Here is a 21,201-nt window from a genome sequence, read left to right as displayed (position 1 = left end):
TAGGCGAGCTTGACGGACTTAAGGACATAGTTTGAAACAACCTCAACCCACTCAACGGGTTGGTCTGGAATGGACTTAACGGACTCAATGGCAAGACAAGCTTGAATCAACGCCATCGGGTTCGGCTGTCGGAATTCCAATTCGACTCCGACACCCTCGATAACGCCGAGGTCCTCGACGACGGAATCCAGGTAACGTGGAAAACTCGACGCCTGCGGAATCCAAAGAACGCGGGCAATCGACACCCGTAGAATTTCCTGGGCGCAGAAAAATCGATTCACCCCGAATTCACTAGACATGGATAGATCGATTCGCACGGAATGTCTTAGCTGCCGAAAAATCGCTACAAATGTGATTGGGCTTCGGAAAACCTACGCAAACGTACTCAAGGGCGGCCTTACGAAATCTAACCCAAACCGACTCAATGCAAAACTTATTAAATTTTTCCCGGACACTCTAAACTAATAACCTCTCTCATGTGATCAGTACTCTACCGGATCGCAGCTTCTTCTTCTGGCCCTCCGTGCTACAATATACGAAAAAGCCTGAATTTTACTAAACGCGACCTCCTCCTCTGTCTCTATCGGAAATTACAACACGCGACTCAACCGTTGTACTCGCGACACTAAATTGACAAGGCCAGTCGCTTACGCGACACGAGAGGGCAGAATCACTTATGCGACACGAAAGAAGGGTCAGTCGTCTACGCAACACGGGAGGAAAGTAGTCGCCTATGCGACACAAAATGAATAAGGTTTCGCCACGGGACTCCTCGAGAACGTAAACGAAAGTCGCCTACGCGACATGTACTGTGATGTAGCAAAAATATTTGCTCGTCACAAGGACGCTTAAGACCGGAGCGGGGAGGAGTCCCTCTGGCAATCATTAGAATAAGCATTATGTTTTTTTTATAAGAATTTAAAATCTGCGATAGATTCTACGTCGCGCCGGTGCCGGTCGCATAGTGCGCGCGTAGAGATCCTCTTTACAGGCTCACGGATAGCGCGTGGGGCCCAGAATTCGGAGGTTCTGCTGCCATCAGTCGGCGGCCGCCCTAATTAGGCGGCCTAATGACCTAATATAAACTAGGCGAGATGGCAGGTCGGGGCCCGGTAAGAGGTTCCGCTAGGCCCGCCAGGAGGACACCGGAGCCGGAATGTAGGATCTTCCGGCGCATCCGGCATTGCCAGAGGGATCGTCAGCGAGGACAAACTCCCATCAGCGAGGACACACTTCCATCAGCTCTTCCCGTTCCGCTAGGCGCCTTACCGCATCTCTCGAAGGGCGCCGTCCCGTCACGCCCAGGCGAAGCCGCTGAGCCAGGAGTGTCCCGGGCGTAGCGGACATCTTACCGGTGAGTCCGAGCCTGCCCAGGGGACCTCTTTGACCGCTATCGTTCCCCTAAAACCGTGAGCCGATACCGCGCCGCGATCGCCGCCATTACGTGTCCAACCGGCCGAATATCATTGTGAGGTCGTTATTTCCGTGCGTGCCTCCCGAGTGTTTTGGGAGAACTTTCGCCTTTATCGAAGGGCCGTTTCCGAGCCGCGGAAAGTGCGTCGGGCTTTTTAATGTAATTTTCCGACGGGCGGAGACTCCCACCCGCTCGAATGTATCGCGCTCCGTACCGTTTATCACATACTCCCGGAATTGAATAGAAATGCCGTTTTAGGCTCCCAGTGTGCCGGTCGGAGTGGGTGGGAGGTGTAGGGCCGTATCGGGAGCCGGTGCCGAATCCCTTTTGCGCAATTACTGAAGGCACCGGGCTTTTATCGGGGCCCTGGGGGCACAGTAAAGGTCCGTCCGCTAGGGTGTTGTACCCTGTACGAATCCCCACCGGGGAATTCGTTTCTGTAATCGCGCGCCCTAATTTTTTCCATTGGTCCCGTTAAGTTTCGATTTTCCCAATTAAGTTTTTTTCCCGTATCGACTTGGCGTAACGTTCCGTAGATTTTGTAACGCGCTACCGTGTAGGGCTCAGGCGAAATAAATCTCCCGAAGGGAGGATCTATCGCAGTTCTGTTTCTCGTTACTTTCTCTACCCCGGTTATCGAATCCCGAATCGACTTCTCCTCGCTCACGTTTCTCGGAGTACGAACCCCCCAGCTCTTCCGTGCAGCGAAGGGCCTAAGGTCCTCGCGGGGCTGGGTAGCCGGTCGGATATGCCCAGGGGAAGGTCCCGTCGTCGGACAAAGTCGGCGTGCTCGCGCTGCCGGGTACCGGGATCCCGAGGTGCGCTTGCGCACCTAGCGCCCTAAATAAATCGGACTCCCGGAAGGGCCGAGGATCGGGCTCGACCCCTGTCTCGTACTATATCCCTGGGCGTATGACGGTTTGCCGACTAGGGATAAGCAATTCCCGTCGCAGTACTTAGCGCGGGAAGGCGCATACGTGACTCAGCGGAGGGCTTCTCGCACGGCGCGAGAGAGAAGGAGGAGGTTTCGGATACTTTACTAAATAAAGTTCTGATTGCTCGCCTGTACTGGAAGACGGTTAGCTGCGGCTCCCCGTTCGTTGCAAAGCGGCTTCTTGGGACACTCGTCGAGCACGGACGCACAAATACTTCGGTATCGGCGCAAGATCGAATCCAGGAAGCAAACACACTCGGGCACTGAGGAAACTCGAGAAGAATAAGAACCGGTCGTGCTCTGGTCTCCCTTAAATAGATCAGATCATAGGCCAGGATGGCGCGAGCTTTTTGGCCGTTTTCGGAAGGTGGTGAGTCGCGACCCAATTATTTTTGCGAATTTACTCAAAGTTCGAAATTTCTAGGTGAACGGAGCCACAGTGGGGTGGCTTAGCGGCGCGCGCCGCACTCACACGTCCAGGGTAGCTGTCTTGGGGACCCCTGCCAGGCCCTCGAAGGTGTCCTCACCAAAATTTTCCTCCTGGGTGCTCTGGATGTGGTGAAGTCGCCACTGCGTCCTCATCGACTCCAGGTCTACTCGGGTGGCTTCTCCTCCGGCGATCTCCCACCGCCTTCGAGTGGGCGGTTGGTCGGTGGCTATCAAGACCGAGACTTGTAGTGGAGTCTCCCCCTGTTGTACCGATTTGCTCTAAAGTGCCGGAGAGTCCTTCCTTCGGAGAGCTGGATGCCTGCGCCTGACTCGAGCTCGGTGGCCCTGGCAGAGCCCTCGAGGCCCTTTGATGGGTGGACGGAATGGCCGGATGCCCTCTTCTCGTGCCTTCTTACTGGTGCGCTCTATGCGCCCCTTCTCGTCGTGGGGGCCCGATCCTGGCGGTCTTTTTCGCGGTCCTCGGTGTCGGTGACGGGTCATGCGGTACCAGGCGAGAGGCGAGGAGCTACCTCAGACCTCACCTGATTCTAATCGTTCGCGCGAGCCGGCTCGATCCGGTTCACGCGTACAATACACGTATCACTTTTTTTTTTTGACCGAACTGTTAACCTGATATTTAGGTGACTCGGAAAATCGTTACGACTTCTAGATGTTTCGATCAAATCGATTCGAATATCCGCGATGAGATTTCGACAAACAAGATTTTTCTGGTCCTGTCCTTTCTTACGGGGCCACCTTTTGTGACGGGCATACCCACAAAATGCCACATTACACTGTACAGGAAGAAAAGAAGTATCACAACCCCCTCCCCCCTTCTTTCTCCTTCCCGCTCCTCACCAATTACCACCAATATATAAACTGAATAAACTGAATCTGTAATGTTTATAGATATTTTCTCCTGTAATTACAAAAAACTCTTGCAGAAATGTTTCTGCTTACTGTACATATAAATAAGTAAAGCTGACTTAATTAATGGGACAGTTTTTATATGTATTGAGAATGAAAATGACCAACAGATAGGCTTCTGGAACATGAAGTCTCTTATTTTTCTCTGTGTATACCAACGATGATTACGTTTCCCGGCGGGTTTTACTTTACCTTTATTATAATAACTAAAAACTATCTGGATCTTTTGGGGCGACTTTGTACAGGCATGCGTTCGCGAAGGATTAAATGACAGTTAATTATACGTAATTATAAATCGGAACATGAATGAGTAGTAACATTTTCAAACTCACACATAAATACATAAAAATCATCTGTCAACCCCGATTGGGCAAAAAAGTAGATATGTAATCGTGATTTGTGTACTTTGCATTATAATATTATTCAAGTGCTTTTGTATGTAAACTTTCTACGTAATACATATTTATTTGTATCAGAGGTTGAGTTAACAACAAGATTGAAGGCGATCTTAGTGTTATAGAAAATGTAGTGCTCCTTATCGTCTAATCCGGGCATTCTCTCGTAGGTGCATATATTTTTTAAGTACTTATAAAAAACATATTCTCGTGACCTTTGACCCCCAGTAAAAAAAATTGTCCCGACACTCTATACATGAGGACTTTCATGAAATTACTTTCTATGTTAAAAAGAAACTAAGGGAATAAGATTTTCTTGCGCAAATTACCTCCTGATTTCGTTAATTTTATATCTATTTTTCCTGGGGCAGATAATAATCATTAAGGTAACTAAAGAATATTTATGTACTTGCGCATGTGTCTCTTGACGTGGTCTGCCATCTGGAGACGACTGCAATAGTGACGAAGTTAATAAATAGCATTTACTCAAACAGTAATATACTATTTGAACACTTTTTTTTTATAAGGTGACTCCTCATTTGGTAATGTTTCTAATTAAAATAACTGAAAAATACTGATGTACCTCTTTATCTGCAATTTGACTTCTGTTATCTAGAGGTTTCTGCAACAATGATGAAAGCATAAAATTTGAATTTATCAACTGATTATGGTAATCATTAGAAAATATTAAGTTGATATGAAAGGACCATTATATATATACACCTGCATGTGTGTATATATGTATGTATGTACAAGTATATGTACATACATACATACATACATACATACATACAATACATACACATATATATAATACAAGGTGTAACAGAACTGGTAGGCGCGGTTTATACGGTGCTATCCTTGTTGAGAAGGGAGTCGAAAAGTCCAATACTATTTTTTTCTACAGTGCAGAAATTTCCTGCAATAACTAATTGAAGCACAACCAATCAATTGCGTTCTCCTGCGGATCGTATAGGGAAGAGGACGCCTGTAAGGCTGCTACTCCGCAGACAGCCGAACGAAACCTTTTCGGCGTCCTCTCCACTATGCGATCTGTTGGGCAACGCAATTGATTGGCTTTGCTTGAATTATTTATTGCAGGAAATTAATGTAGTGTAAGAAAAAATAGTACAAGACTTTTCGACTCCTTTTTTTCAAGGATAACATCGGATAAACCGAGCCAATTCTGTTACACCCTGTATAATTATATATACATGTAACATTCATAAAACCTTTAAAAAAGGTGATGTCACCTTAGTAGTATTAACACATTGTTGACCGTCAATTTGACAACGCTAATCGTTCCGGTACGAGTTAACTCGTAGCCGGTCAACAATGTGTTAAGATATTTTTTAAACTATTTATCTACCCGTTCGTATACGTTTCGATACGCGATACAATTCTCTTGAGACTTCTGCAACAACAACGAAATTACAAAACTCTATCTATCCGTTGTTTAAAGTACTGTTCGGGAAATATTTTTTTTTGATAAAACAACTGGTTGACATTTTTAATACACATAACTGAAAAATATTAACTTACCTGCGCATCTGCAATTTCATTTGTCGTAGAGCTATTTGGCGGCTGCTGCAACAATGATCAAATTTAAAAAGTGTTTATTAACTCAAACGTGCATTTATCACCTGGCTAAAGTAATCTTTATAAAATCATTGTCGATAAAATTGTGGTTTCATACTTTCTATTATAATAACTAATAGTATATTGTGTACCAAGAAGGCAAAGCGGATCTTATTACATCCAATGTAAAATTGGCATAAAGAGTCATAGGCTCACAGGCGATCAAGTCGAAAGCATGTGCTTCGATGGTTCATATGGTACGTTATGAGGGAAAGAGAGGGGGAAAGAAGTAGCGAGAGGGATAGAGAGGCAGGAAAGGGGCAGAAGAGGGGCGAGGGTCGCCGGTGTAGGATGTGGGGAGAGGAAAGAGAGAGCGATGGGGAGGAGAATAAGGGGGGAGGAGAAAGGATGGGTGGGTAAGCGGATGGCAACAGTTCGTAAGTTGGCCAGACTGCGAGTAACGATTGAGTTGCCACGCTCGCCCGTGCAGTGCACGCTCCTCCTCGCTCGAAAGACATAAGTAAAGGGAAATTTACACGGTGCGAGTAACTAAAACTAAACTATAACCGAGTATTACTCGTCTACTGGTAAACTGCTATTCCAGTACTGGAGTGGAGTACTCGCTCACGTGCCAATGCGAGTCGAGTGAACAGAACGCAATCCTATTTACTGGCGCGAATTATAACCCCCACTAAGTGTTTCACTCTACTGTCTTGTATACCAGACACGCATAGACGTGTTATTCTAGGGCGACTTGCAAATTTCAATAGCAAACTGAAACAGTTTTGTGCAATTTTCTGTTGAATTTTGGGTTGAAATGCCCCAAAGGTGGACATAAGACCCCACGTTGACATTCGTTGAATTGTATCGAGGGGAAGAATGCCTCTGGAATTCAGAACTATAGCAGGACAAGAATAGGGAATACAGAATTGAGTACATTTTTTCGCCCAACACGTTCAAATACCGTTTAATCATTTCGTTCGAAAAATGTTTAAAATTGCGTCGCCCTTTCGACATCCTTGGGTATTAGCACATGACTTCCTGCTTACTGCTAAGCAAGTACTAGAAGACTGTGTAAATGCTACTATCTTATAAAGCACTCGGTTTTAGTGACTCGTGCGAGTTACTGGCACCGAGTAAATTCACCTTTAGTGACTCGTACGAGTTACTGGGAACATGTAAATTCCCCTTAAGAGACAAGCAGTATTGTGAGGGTGTGAAGTTTTTAGAAACATGCTTTACATACTCCTGTCTTCTTCACCATAATTAAATTGTATAATGAAAATCCACTTCTGAATCAATTTCAATCATAAAAGGTGTTAATTATGAAAATTATCTTTTCGACGAATGTATTCGATGAATATTCCGCGGATACGTGTACATATGGCACGACGAATCCTACTTCACGCATTTAGCAATAAAAATTCTCAAATTCCCAGTATTTCAACGTTAATGTCGAAAGCAACTTCCTTTCGCGTTTCTTTATTGCTTCACTATGGTCGTAGCAATTTATTTAAACGTCGAACCGAACGATTTATGTTTCTTTTCCCCCACGATTCAATTCACTTTAAATAACTCTTGGATTTCCTATATATATGATATATCATATATCATGCATTATGCGTCATGCATCATGTATCATATATCATATAACATTTATATATCATTTCCGAGTTTCAAACAACCAAAAACTAATAAATCCATAAAAACCTTAAATCCAAGGCACCCCATTGTACGACTACCTAGCGTTACGTACAAGGAAAGTACCAAATTCTCACCTTAAGCATTCTAAAATGGAGATGTGAAGACTACATCGAGATGAAGTCATTTGAATCACTATAAGACGATAAGAAATATTAAGTAATAATTAGCCCATGTAGTGAGTTTCTTGCAAAAATTCCGAGACGTAAATTTTGTTTCTTTGTGCTCTGTCTAACAGAATCGGTTAGATTCAAATCGACATAATTTTGTATCTTTTACATCGAAAATATTGTCGACAAATGGCTATCTTGTTTTATAAAATTTAAAGGATGTAATCCTTTGGGGTAAAATGATAGCCTATAATATCGTCTATACATGGCGAATAATATGACGTTCATCTCGTTACAAAATTCCCAATAATTCTTGAGATATAACAAAAAAACGTTTTTAGGGCGTGAACTTTGCGGGTCCATTTCACTCCTTAAATCGCCGAGTTAACACGTATAAAAAAATACGTCTCTAATGTTTTTTCATGTACTATAACATATCACAGAATGAAGAAAATCGGCTAGGCATAAAATACCACTAAGTTCAACGCCTCAAGTTTGGGCGTGGGACGTCAGGTTTTGCTCGTTCAACGTATTCAGTCGTCATCGTCGCGGTCGTCATCTTTCTACGAGCTTTTTTTCACCTCTAGATGAGAAATTCCTCTTTTCATTCGCTGTTTCCTTAAGGTGACGTGAAACAAGTCGAGGAACTTGATCGACGTCGGCAAAAAAGATTTTTCTAAATACCTACGATGCTGACGTTCGGTTTTATGATCACATTTGTGTCTAATTATATTGGGTATTATACTAAATGGCATACTCCACCTGTCGTTTTCGTACAATAATTATAAAGAAATCGAAGTAAAACATCAGAAATTCTCTGGATTCACGCTTTCTGGGGCCCTAATTGACTGCAGAGGGAGCCCCTGCGCCATCTGTGATCTCCAGGTCAATTAAATTTTCACTCCGAGACCTCGTATTCCCATCGTTTTGGCATAGAAGCGCATACAACACTTTTTTTGCCTTTATCCCGTTCAAATGCGAGTTTATCGATTACCGGAGTGTTCTAAATTGTCGTAAAATTGTCCTGACCCTTCCGGTTCTCATATCAGAGCCTTCGATAATTGTATATTGATCGAAATATGAGAGCTCGACGCCATTTTGGTTCTGGTCTGGGCTGAGTTGAAATTTTTGTTTGAAAAATCCAAATTTTGAATGTGTCAGGACAATTCTTAGATGATCAGGAATTATGTGTCAATGTTTCGGACAGTTTGGTCTAATACCCTTCATAAAAAGTGTTGTATTTGAATCGACTGATTAGAAGGGTGTTTCACTTCGCCTTAACTAATCAGCATTGAAGAAATCTATCCTTCACATCTTCTCGTATCTCCTCTTTCAGCTAATGCGCCTGTAAGATTAGGCCTCGTATTGCAGGGTTTTACACCGGGTATTAAAGAACCAACTTTGCCTCCATTTATCCACTCATTAATGTAATCTTTAAAAAATAATTCTCGGCATGACGCCTAGAAAGAGTCGACATTTCTAATTACTATTATCGAAAAATATTTGCCTACCTGGGCATATACATGTTGATTTGTTGCATGGTTCCCAGGAGGTTCCTGTAACAATGACAGAATGATTCACTTAATATTGCAATTTTTATAAATATACGTCGATTAAATAACGATTATTTAATCATTTTATTTTAAACTGCAAAAGATTTGCTTACTCTTGCATATATATTTTGACTCAAGACAATGTTCCCTGAAGGCTGCTGAAACAATGAATGTATTAAAAGGATGAATTTCCACTGTTAACACGTTAACTGACACGGTGGTCATCAGTGACCGGCAACCGCCTCGCGATTGTACACTCGTCATTTGTTTGGGCAGTCAACGTGTTCAAGTAATTTCTTGGAAACATTTTTTCATAAAATGACGGCTAGTGAACTTTTTAATTGTAATAACTGAAAAGCATTTGTCTACCTCAACATATGCAGTTTGACTCATAATAAGGCTCCCTGGAGGTGGCTGTAACAATGAAAGAATTATGAAGTTCGATTTATCCATTCGTTAAAACAATATTTCAAAAATATGCTTTCATAAAATGATCTGTATTTATATATTTATAAGTTTACTTCCGTTGTGTAAATGTTTAGTCGCAGACAATCTTCCGAAGAACTTGTTCCAGTATGATCAAAACACGATGGTCCTTGTTTAGTTGCATCAAAAACGTTCATCCAAGGGTAAACAGGAACAGCTTGCTAAAAATAAAAAATAATCATCAAAATATGAAGACGAAAAAAGTTAAAAACGTTTTCTTTCTTAAGAGTATAGATATTTTGGTGCCCCCCTCCGATTTTGTTCTACTTATGTACATTTAAAGTTCATATAATTCTAAGGAACGTGTATTTTTTATATCTGCTATACAATGATTTTAAAGGATAAAATTACCCTACAAATCTAATCCTGCAAGGGGGTGATTTGGCAGCTTCGCATAGAAACACCTCGTCGATTTGACGGCAGAATGTATTTTGTTCGCAAGGACAAGGTCCTAGAGTATCTTGATGACAGATTAGTAGTCACGGATACCCGCGAAAAGCATATGAAGTTCTTCAGGAAGTATTCGAGACGGCCAGAAAGCACCGGCTATAATTTCTGCTGAGCAAATATTTCTTTGCATGCAGGGAGATTATATATTTAAGCTACTAAATTAACACTAAACGTACCACCACCTAGCAGGAACAAATTACCGTTTTTCAATGCTCTTGGTAATGGGGTTATACATTTTCGGTAGGTTTAGTGTTAACGGTATGCTCCCCAGAAAGGAAGATGTCAAGTCTGTTATAAACTACCCGGTTTCGCGAAGGACGTAAAAGATTCACGGATTCGTTGGTTTAGCGATTTATTTCAGTCATTTTTTACCAAACTTTTCGATAGCGGCGAAACCGTTGTACGATCTTATCAAAAAAGACGTCCTGTTAAAATTTGGAACGGAAGAAACCGAAGTGTTCGAGAATTTGCAGCGAGCTTTTCGAGCTACTCTAAATCGATCGTAGAGATCAATTTCGGTTCAGTTATAGGGAAATGCTATTACTAAAATAGAACAAGACAGTTTAGATCAGTGTTCTATTTTAGCAAGCGAACAATAATAACGAAGTCGACGTATTATAGCTCCGAACACGAGTGCCTCACAGTGATCTATGCGATCCAATGTTTTTATATTTACCTCGTTAGTATTAAGTTTAAAATTATAACTGCTTGCGACACTGCGGACTGCCTCACGCTGAGCAAGCAACAGCAAGGAATCCGTTAACCGACGCATATCTCGTTGTATGCTCCTATTATAAGATTATAATTATAATCATGGATGGCACATGTCGAAGAATCGTTCCAATGCCGTACAGAGATGAGTTGGGAGATTGCTCACGGGCAGGGTCGCATGATCGCGTCCTGTGCTGCCCCCCCGATGGAGGATGCGGACGGCTAACGTACTTGCCACCTGCTACCCCTCAGTGGCAGCGCAACACATTTCTGGTGGGGGCTCGCGCAATTGCGATAGCAAATACAGGGTATGAGGCTTTTGTGAGGGTTCCATGACTTTTTCAGCCGGTTTTCGGGCTGCCATGCCCTCCGGTGAATTTTTTCGCAATTGCAAGCACAGAATCTCGACGACGAAGATTGTTCTCTTCAAATTGATCTCTTGAGCGTGTGGTTGCGATTTACTTCAGAGGAGATACAGAGTTTGAAGCTTTTGTGAAGAATCGATGTCTTTTTCAGATGATTTTCGGGCTGCCCAGGCGCCGGTGAATTTTTTTCGCACCTGCGACTACAGGAGCTCAATGAAGAAAGTTAGTCTCTTCAAGATACGTCAGCATTAGAAGTTCCAAATTACTCAGAGGCATGCGTTTTTCGGAATTTCACCCAAAAACGATGTCATCCGAATAGCAATCGAATCCATCGACACTCAATTTCGGCGGTAGCACGAGGACGGAGGGTCGGTGGGATAATTGGACTTCATACTTGTGTCTCTATATCCACCCTAGAGGTCGTGCGTCCGAGTGAGATAGACTATTTGATGCGCTATCCTTATAAATTGAAGGACAGACTTATGCGGCCGGGTTTCGGGCCCTGACCAGGAATAGGCTTCCTTTCGTCGTGGCCGGCTCGGGGCTCGAGGGTCCTAGACGAGACGATCCCTCTTACTCCTACGGGTCGCAAAGGCCCCGGGCTTCCACTACCGGTCTCAGAACACCAGTCTCGAGCCTTCCACCTCCTGCTGTGACGTTCTCTATATCAGTTTTCCGATGAGCAGATTATTGTCATTGTTTCCACGCCGGTAAGGAAGACTCTCTTTCTACCCCGGGCTACGGTCTCGTCCCTGAGGGCGCGGTGTTCTCCGTTGCTCTCTCGTGGGTCTTATGTCTCCCGACGGCGTTCTCGCTTAGAGTCGTTCACCCTCGAACTTTGTCGCCCCTTCAATCCGCGGCTCGGATAGCGGATTGTCATTTTGCAACGACCGCGATGAAGTAATTGGAACAGAGAAAGAAGAATTGATTCCTCAGCGAGAACTGTCGTCTTGAAGATACTGTGCCTTCTACTCATAACGTTAACCCTTCATTGTCCATGCTTTATTCGGACACGTAATTTTATGACTTGTATTTGTATTTAAAATTCAAGTAAATAATTTAATTTCTTTAGTTTTTGCGAAAGTGGCTATTTCCAGTTATGCGTATTGTGTATCTTTTTCAAGAGTTGAATCAATTGATAGAACATGTATCATTCTGATCGATTTTTTCCTAACATTCTCATTTCTCTGAAAGTATTTAATTTCAAATGGAAATAGATTCAAAATATATTTAAAATAGGAAATCGAAAATAGTTTATTGTTCTTATTTCAAATACGAATTTCGCGGCCGAAGAGGGCAGTAGGTCCGCGAGGTAATCATCGATGAAGTGTACAGAGTTCAGAGTTTAGAGAACCCCTTTAAATGCATTATTCATTATGGAAAAACATGTAGTAATTAATCATTTTTGGATATTAAGTCTGCAAGGGTGCTCTAAACGCTCGACAGGGGCCTCAGGATGCTGAAGATGTGCTAGGTAACGTCCATATTGTCTGTTGGCCATTCTAGCACGTGATTAAACTATACGGTCGAACGGCCGATACTGACAGCGCGTGCGAGCGTGTAGCTTCGGTGCAACTCTATGGCTGAATGAAATGGCGGTGGCCGTGCACAATCAGGTCGCACACCCGTAGCCGGATATTTTTCGATATTTCGTGAAGGCGCGTGATTGCGGGGTCCAACGACGACTCGAACTAAAGCTGCTGTCGTGCCCGTCGAGTATGGTATCATCTGGATTTCGATATGACTCGGTGCGCGCAATGCGGTTGTGTTAACTGGCGAAATGCTTCAGGCGTTAATGAACCGGCATCTATTAGGTCCGGGAACATTTGCTCAGGAGCAGCGATAACGGTTGCCTGAAGACATCGATCGGGCCGGGCCTCGTGGGTCGTTTAGAGACTCGCTTCCAGATGGTTGAAACCAGCCAAAGACCTCGTCGAGTAAAGTAATAAAGATACTTTATTGCAGATGGCTCGTGGTTTACAGGAATGAATTGTAGACTCGTCGACTTAGGGGGTTATTCACCCAGAGATACAGGTGCCTCGCACGCAGGTTATAGAATTAAGACAGTTGAATTCGTAGATCGAGTTCAGACGTTCAAAGCTTCGCTGGTTAGAGAGCGAGCCCTTCAGAGCGGGCTTTGTTATTCTAAATCGGAGTGTTCCTAGATGTGAAGGAGTGTGCTTCAGCGTTTTGGAGCACGAGACGCGCTGCTTAGAGTTTCTTTCCTAATATTAATATATACCAAGTGTATAAGCTTAAATCCGCTGTTTTTCAGTCAGAAAAACACATGTTTTTTTTTCATGAAAAGTGAAAAAATAATTTATTCAAAGTATTGGCCCTCGCTAGCTGTACATTTGTCCCATCTCTCGGGCAATTTGTGGATACCACGCGAAAAAAATTTCTTCTCTTTCGAGGCAAACCACTCATCAAGTTATTGTCGGACGTCTTCGTAAGAATCGAAGTGTTGCTCAGCGAGCGCGTGGCCCATCGACGAAAACAGGTGGGAGCCAGAAGGGGCCAGGTCTGGTGAATAAACGGCACGGGGTAGCACCCCCCAGATGAGTGCCTCCAAGTAGTTTCGGACCATTTTTGACGCGTGCGATGGTCAGTTGTCTTGGAGGAAAATCAGTCTGTCATGTCTTTGCTGATAATCCGGCCTTGTTTCACGCAGAGCACGGGGCAATTTGATTAGTTATTGGTGGTAGCTATGGGCGTTGACAGTTTCACCAGGTTTCAACAGCTCATAGTGGACGATACCCTGCTGATCCCACCAAACCCACAGCATCGTTTAACGTCCGAAGCGATTTGGTCTTGCGGACGATTTTGATGGTTGGCCGGGATCAATCCACGATTTCTTGCGTTTAGGATTCTCGAAAAATATCCACTTTTCATCGCGTTACAATCTGATAAAGGATCGACTTCCTTTTTTGTCTGGCGAGCAAGACTTCGCATGTGTTTTGACGTCGCTCCATCTACCTATCGGTCAAATCATGCGGTACCCATTTTCCGATCTTTTCAACCTTTCCCATAGCACGTAGGCGCATGGAAATGGCTGGTTGAGTAACATCCAATTGCTCGGCAAGCATTTTTTACGATTGGGTATCGTCCTCGTCCAAAAGAGCCTGCAATTGATGGTCCTCAATCTTCCTTGGCCGATCTTCACGCTTCTTGTCGCTCAGGTCAAAATTGCCATCTTTGAATCGACGAAACCAATCTCTGCACGTTGTTTCCGATTAAGCACTGTCGCCATAGACCTCCACAAGCATTCAATGCGATTCAGCAGCCGATTTCTTCAAATTGAAGTAGAAAAGCAGAGCTTCCGCATATGCTCTTTTTCTGGCAAAAACTAGACATGATTACCAAAGGAATAATGTATGTTGTTGTATGAAATTGCTGATGATGTGCACTGATTACTGTTGGCAGATGTCAAACTCATACAAAACAAAAGTATGGCGTATCTATAGTAACTTAATATGCTCATTAACGCAATCTATGAGCAAACAGCGGATTTAAGCTTATACACCTGGTATATACATTGTTGCCGATCGGGTTTCCGCATCAAACTAAATGGTGACCGAGAGTCACCTCTTGAGTTGCTGCATCGGACCAAGTGGTGACTGAGAGTCACCTCTCGCGTGGAAAGGATTAATTATACTTTCCAGGGGGTGCCGTGCGCTTGGAGATGACGCGAACTATGCTCTACAGATCGGCGCGGGACTCAAGGTGACCCAAGGATGGGAAAATTTTCCGGCTCTTTTATGTATACATGATAAGTGTAATTTTCTTATTTGTTTTTCTTTTATCTTATTAATCTCTTTATACTGATACAGATTTTCCTGAGCCCTGGGGGGCCACTCTTGAATGCAATGGAATCAGTGCCCATGCCATCAATGCATCGTGGAAGTGAATCGTCACCCTTCCTCCGATGTTCCGAAGAAGTGTCAGAGATTTAAGGTATACATTTTATAATTCGTTCCCCATTTTGCTGGGTAATTAATAGAATTGATACTTTTTCCAGGTGGTGCCTTAATGGCACGGTGGTCTGGATGGATGGTCTAGACAGAGTGCCTTGGACTTTTCGAGTGAACGTTCTTTCTGTCGTCCACTCATCCCTTTTTATGTTTCAAGTAATTGGCATGGGTTAAATCATACATCATGGCCCTTCAACTCTTTAAGAACCCATGAGTGATGATGCTGAGTCATTATTCAACGATTGTTAAGATACGGCGGCTCTGATTTGACAAGTGGCTGTTCATTCAGCATAATTGGGGCTTGTCACGGTAAGATCATGTCCGGTTGGTAAACTAATGAAGGCGAGTGAGTGATTGGTTATTTTAACTAAATTTAGAAGCTCTTTAGTAAACTATTAATATTTCCTATAGATCGACAGGTAACTGGACACTAAGTGGCCATGTTGACCTGCTGCTGACGGTTTGTTGGGGTTCCAGCTGGCACTTGCTTCTGGTGGCGCCCAGGGAATGGCATAGGTCGCAAGGTTAAGATGGTATGAAAGACGCTGATAAATTTTATCGAGGTCGATAAATTGAAATTCATCTATACCCTTTTTGATGCTAGTATCACTTTGAATACTCAAGTGTAACATGAGCTGGCACGTCCCGTTACTGACATATATATATTGTGACGTGGTATATTTTTGCCACCCCACGGCGGCCCCAAATTTCGGCCAATATTTTTTTTTTGCATTCTTTAGTTGCAGGGTCCGAGGTCCGACGGTCACCGACCCGAGGGAGAGGGAAAGCATGCCTAATTAATAACCAATTTAGGTTTAGTATTTTGTTGCAGCCTAATTTAGCGATCCGCGGGAACTCTTCCCAATTTCCTGTAAGGGGTCATCCATTCGTTTTTTTGAGTTCCCAGGGGTACTCTCGAGCACTCGCAAATATTCGGAATGAATACTTGGCGAGATGATCGAGGGCTCGCCAAATTTCTGTATCGCGTAGCGAGGCTCCGGTCGCTAGGCCGGAGTGTCAACATCGGCGACCTCTCGGAGGTCGCGCTCGCGCGCGCGCTACCGCTCGTCGCCCTGACCGGGAAGAAAGAAGCCGTCGAGGAAGCCTCGGCGGCCAAGAGCATCAGGACCGAGCTCATCAGCCTCTCGCCAATTGTTTCTTTACAGGTATGCAATTTACTCTTTACCTACGACGGAGTCGGACGTAGAGATATACCATCTGTACGAATAGCCCAGCTGCGGAGTGATAATATTTTATATAATCACGATTTTCATTTGTTGCTTTGAATACATGGGAATTAAGGGGGCCACTACAGTGACGCTTCATAACTAAAGGCTTCAGAAAATATGTATCAAAGGCGCGTTAAAGAGTAATGTTGTTGAGTTAATTAAGACAATTATTTTATTTACATCATTTTTGATATACTTTTATTAAATTCAAATTATTTTTACGTATTTGCCCGGAAAACTATTGTTATTAGGTGAACTATTATATATGAGCCGTATATTTTGAAAGTGGCGTAAGTCCATTTTTCAAAAGATATCGAGTTAGCTACCTTTATAGTTACATTTTTACATAATCTTTTCATTCCGAAGCAACTTGTTACTAATATATTTAAAATCATTAAGATTTTGTAACACGAAAATTTGCTGGGTTAATGAAGTGATGAAAAAGTTTATTTTGAAAGTGGCGTAAGTCCCATTGTGAGAGCATCAAATAGATATGGAAAATATGCAATAAAATTATGAGATCACAGCTTTATGTTTAATTATCGAAATAGCAGTTGAATTATCAATGTGCAATGAATTTGTTATAAACAATTTAATTTCAAATTTCACTTTCGATCCGCTAACGGATTCATACAGGTCTCCGGATATGCCATTGTAATTTTCAGCAATTTGTTAATAATTTGTTTATAACAAATTAAATTGCAAAAAACTATAAGAATATTGAATATATTAAAATATCCCAAGAGAAAACTTGTAAATCTTCGAGTATGAATTTCAATGTAAAAATAAAAACTGACAGTGAAAAAGTAAATTGGTTCAAAATATGTTAGATGAGATTTTTGAGAAGCGATCCACATAAGTTATTCTACAAAACGACAACTAACGAGGATGCACCATTCAAAACATTGGATTTATCACCGCAACGGGGAAGACCGAAAAACTTTAATAATATCAAGTTGGCACCACTCTACAAAAAAACTCAGAAACCACTCACAAACCTAAAATACAAGGACTTAATGAATTTATACACTATATAACACCTGCACATCATAGTTATTTTAAATCCCCCCCGCATACCCAAACTGGAGAAGACTGAATAATAATTAATAAAACAATATCAATTTTAACGTAAAAATTATTTAACAAAGAATATGAGTTGAATATTTTTTTGATTTTATAACATAAAAGTGTATACATTTATTTTTATTTCAAGGAAAATTTACTTTTCCTATGGATTTGTGCTTTCTTAAGAATCGAAAACGTCATTTCATTGACTTTGAAAGTGGCGTAAGTCCATTTATAGCCATCAAAAATATATTATTTCTTAAATAATATTAATTATACTAATTGGGATAATAAATTTGACACCATTAGAAACCTAAGCATATTATTCTACTATGTTATCTGTTACCCATATTTTTATATTTAATTCAACGCAAACCCTTCGATATCTTGATTCAAACATAAATAAGCGTTTGTCGCCTCTCCTCCCACTTAACACCAAACCTAAAAGTTACGTAACTTAAAACTAACAAATAACATAACGTTTGTTACAATGTAAAAACCAAACATTTACGTAACTTAAAACTAACAAATAACATAACGTTTGTTACAATGTAATAACCTAACAGTTACGTAGCATAGAGCTAACTAGTTACATGACATTTGTTACAATGCAGTAACTTAACAGTTATGTAACATGGAGGTAACAGGTTACATAACATTTGTTACTGTCCTGATATTACTGTATATATGCAGCACATATTTGTAACGAAATAGAACTGTATTGTTGGCTGTCACCTATTTTATTACATCGTCGTCATCATCATTGTCATAATTCATCGTCAAATGTCATAAGATTAATATATGTCATATTTTGTTTACTACTCGTATGAACAAATGTCACTTTAATTCATACGCGCATATACATTATCAGTCGTTGTTTGCTAGTCGAATGAAATCATAATAGTCTCTAAGTAAAATCAGATAGTTTATCATTACATAATTTCATTGAAAGTCCGATCTGTCATTTAATAACTAACTATTGCCAAGTACCAAAAAATAATAAAAAATAAAAAATTATATAATTTTGGATAAAATTGCGTGATTTTTTTAATTAAATGTATGAAAAATTAACATTATTTTAAGGTAATATTAAGGTGAAATTATAACATTAATATAACATGTTACAAAACACGTTATCTTACTGAGTGGGAAATAATATCTAACATCTAACTTCCATGTTACTTTTATGCTGCATAACATGTTAGTTTCGAAAACGTAACATTTACCCAACAGTTATATAACAGTGTTCACTGGGCTCGTCCCGCGCTTCTGTCCTGGCAGGGTGCGAGAGAGAAATTCCAAGATTGGAGATTGGGACCAGAAGGGAAACTACCCATAGTCCGGGTAACGATGGGTTTGATAGGCTTGTTACCGTGAATGACCGAAATTGGAGAATGTCGACTTTCACCGGTGAATATCAACACATACCAAATACGTCGGTGAAAGATCGAATATTTCATTACATTGTTGTACATTCGGACCCTCTCCAGTGTGTGTCGACAATCACACACCGGTGAATGTCAACATTTACCGGTGTAAGTCAGAAATAAGGGTATTCAGCAAATATTTCGGACATACACGAAGCGACTATGTGAATGTTGACATTCACCGGTGAAAGTCGACATTATTCAGATTTCGGTGTTTCACTGTAACAGGCTCACTCGCTCAAATCCCGCTCCTCCTCACTCGAAAAACATTAGTGAGAGGCAACGAGTATTGCAAGAGTGAGAAACATTTAGAAATAAGATTCACCTATTCTATCTTCTAAACTATAATTGAATTAGGAATACAAATCTGACAGTATTTTAGTATTTTTCTATTTTAAACGGTGTAGTATGCATTCAACATTGCATTGAAAATAATTTACTAACATAAATGAAATATATTGTTAAATAATTGAGAAGGTATAACTTAAAAGTAAAGTTTTACTTGTAAATAATTTTACTGCCATTCAAAACGATGTGTAGTAAGAAAAATAAAGCGGAATTTGTAAATTGAAAAACAGTTTTGAAAATTGTTAAGATGCATTTTTACTAGTGAACCGTTTGAAATATTTTTAAAATTTTAAAAATAGGTACATACACGCATCATTGATACAATGTTGTACTTCAGAAGAAAGTTTCCAAACAATATAAGCATCCTAATTTTTTAAACGCCTTTTAAACTCTAACATCCGATTATTAGATTATTAGAAAATTGAATATCAGCAAAATAAGCACTTCATCGTAAGAGTACTGCTACATTCAAATTGTTTATTTTTTAATACCCACTAATTTTAAGAAAAGCGTACAGTAAGACGCATTACCAATAATATAATGTTAATATTATGTAACCACTTCTTTATTAAATAAAAATATTAACTTTATATCATTAAAAAAAATCTAGGACTCGTTGCATGTTTAACTTACGTACAAACAATACATCATTATTTTTATCAAAATATTTATCCTATATTTTCTATATATTTAACGAATATCGTACATTTTGCAAATATTTACCAGACATTTGAAATATTTGCAAAACGTTTACTTTAGAATATTATCTCTATAATATTTATATAATATTACCTCCACGTGTTTTCATAACATTTCTATACCAGACATACAAAACATTTCGTTTCGTTTTAATACAAGTATTTTTTAAAAATTATCTGCCGAATACATTATAAACGTTTTAAAAATATTTCAAATCAAAATCACACGTTTTGTTCCCATAATGAAATAGCGGAACGAAAATATTACAAAAACTCGTGTTTTTTGATACCAAATGACGTGTCCGATAATAGTCCTGAAGTAAGAAATGTATTTTTATTATGTTAGTAAGTTAAAAAATATAATTTCTCTATACGTTTATAAATGATTGAAACTAAATATGTCATTGAGATTTTCAACAAATATTTCATACATCTTCGAATGAAATCTACAAGAAATCTTAAAAAATCTGTCGCTTGAGATATTTAGCAAAGATTACAAAGAAATTATTCTATGCTACTAGGGAATCGTACAATTGTTACACGATAACTCACCTGAAATCTGTACTCGCCGACAGGTGGTTGCGCGTACCTAAGACCTTGGAAAGCACAAACACTGCTGACCGTCTCATCCTGTAATCCCTGACCATCTTTTGCTTCCGAACATGATCCAATAACAGATCCCGAGGGAGTTTCTACTTGAACCGGCGTCGCCGAAGGTTGTTCTTCCGTTGCTTTAGCAACGGCACACAATAACAAAGTCAATAATGCTGCACTCATTTCTGCAGACAGAGATACTGCGGTATATTTGGTTGTTTATAATTTTCGTATCCCGAAGTTGAGTCAAGTAGTTTCGGTAAGTACTAGCCCGTTGGTTCTACGCGCGGCTGCATATATTGAAAGAACGAAGGACGAAGTTGCAGAAACGCATTTTCTTTCCAAGAACAATAGATGCAAATCTGACGCAAATGCACCAGAGATTGCCGAAGTTGTTGGAAGTTAATTCAGAGATATATGCATTTGAAAATATTCGCAACTAAATGGAATAAATGAGGTATATCGCGGGTCCAACCATGTCCGTTTTCAACGTTCTAAATTTGCAGTGTACTTAAAAAAATAATTAAATGTTCAAAAATGTCGATTATAATTGCAAGACTAGACAACAAAATATTGTACATTTAAGAGATCTTTCTCGTGCAGTTCACTTGCATTATATTTATAGTCCCTGATTTTGAAATCTTCTTTCGAACATTGCGTTGTTCTCCATCCAATTTGATTAATTACTGATGTCTGATTGATTTCAATTTCGAGGAAAATTATTAGATATCATTAATTATTCTTTCATGAAATGCCTTTACGCATTCTGTACTGCTTGTTTTAGGGCATAGTTATTTTTATTTTTATTCAATATGC

The 21,201-nt window shown here is 40.7% G+C and overlaps 1 protein-coding gene across 4 annotated transcripts in view; it reads right to left on the bottom strand.

Moving 5' to 3' along the window:
- Positions 1–20,676, bottom strand: part of LOC105700415 (esterase FE4) — a 35,435-nt gene extending 14,759 nt beyond the window's left edge. Inside the window, exons 1-8 of one of the 4 annotated variants that reach the window (XM_012426239.2) lie at positions 20,344–20,676; positions 9,563–9,688; positions 9,411–9,455; positions 9,155–9,199; positions 9,000–9,044; positions 5,642–5,686; positions 4,683–4,721; positions 4,509–4,550 (exon numbers count right to left, since the gene is read on the bottom strand). In XM_012426239.2, the coding sequence (XP_012281662.1) occupies positions 4,509–4,550; positions 4,683–4,721; positions 5,642–5,686; positions 9,000–9,044; positions 9,155–9,199; positions 9,411–9,455; positions 9,563–9,688; positions 20,344–20,568 (612 nt within the window). In that variant the 5' untranslated portion in view covers positions 20,569–20,676. The remainder of the gene's footprint in view (positions 1–4,508; positions 4,551–4,682; positions 4,722–5,641; positions 5,687–8,999; positions 9,045–9,154; positions 9,200–9,410; positions 9,456–9,562; positions 9,689–20,343) is intronic. The other 3 variants (XM_023431737.1, XM_023431736.1, XM_023431738.1) reach the window with 3 other exon arrangements.
- Between the last annotated feature and the right edge of the window lie 525 nt (positions 20,677–21,201).

This window comes from Orussus abietinus, unplaced genomic scaffold (assembly GCF_000612105.2).
Source record: "Orussus abietinus isolate OABI.00-Male unplaced genomic scaffold, Oabi_2.0 scaffold138, whole genome shotgun sequence".
In the NCBI taxonomy this organism is placed as follows: Eukaryota; Metazoa; Arthropoda; class Insecta; order Hymenoptera; family Orussidae; genus Orussus; species Orussus abietinus.
Note: the sequence above shows the minus strand (reverse complement) of the source record. Positions and strands in the feature narration are given on the sequence as shown.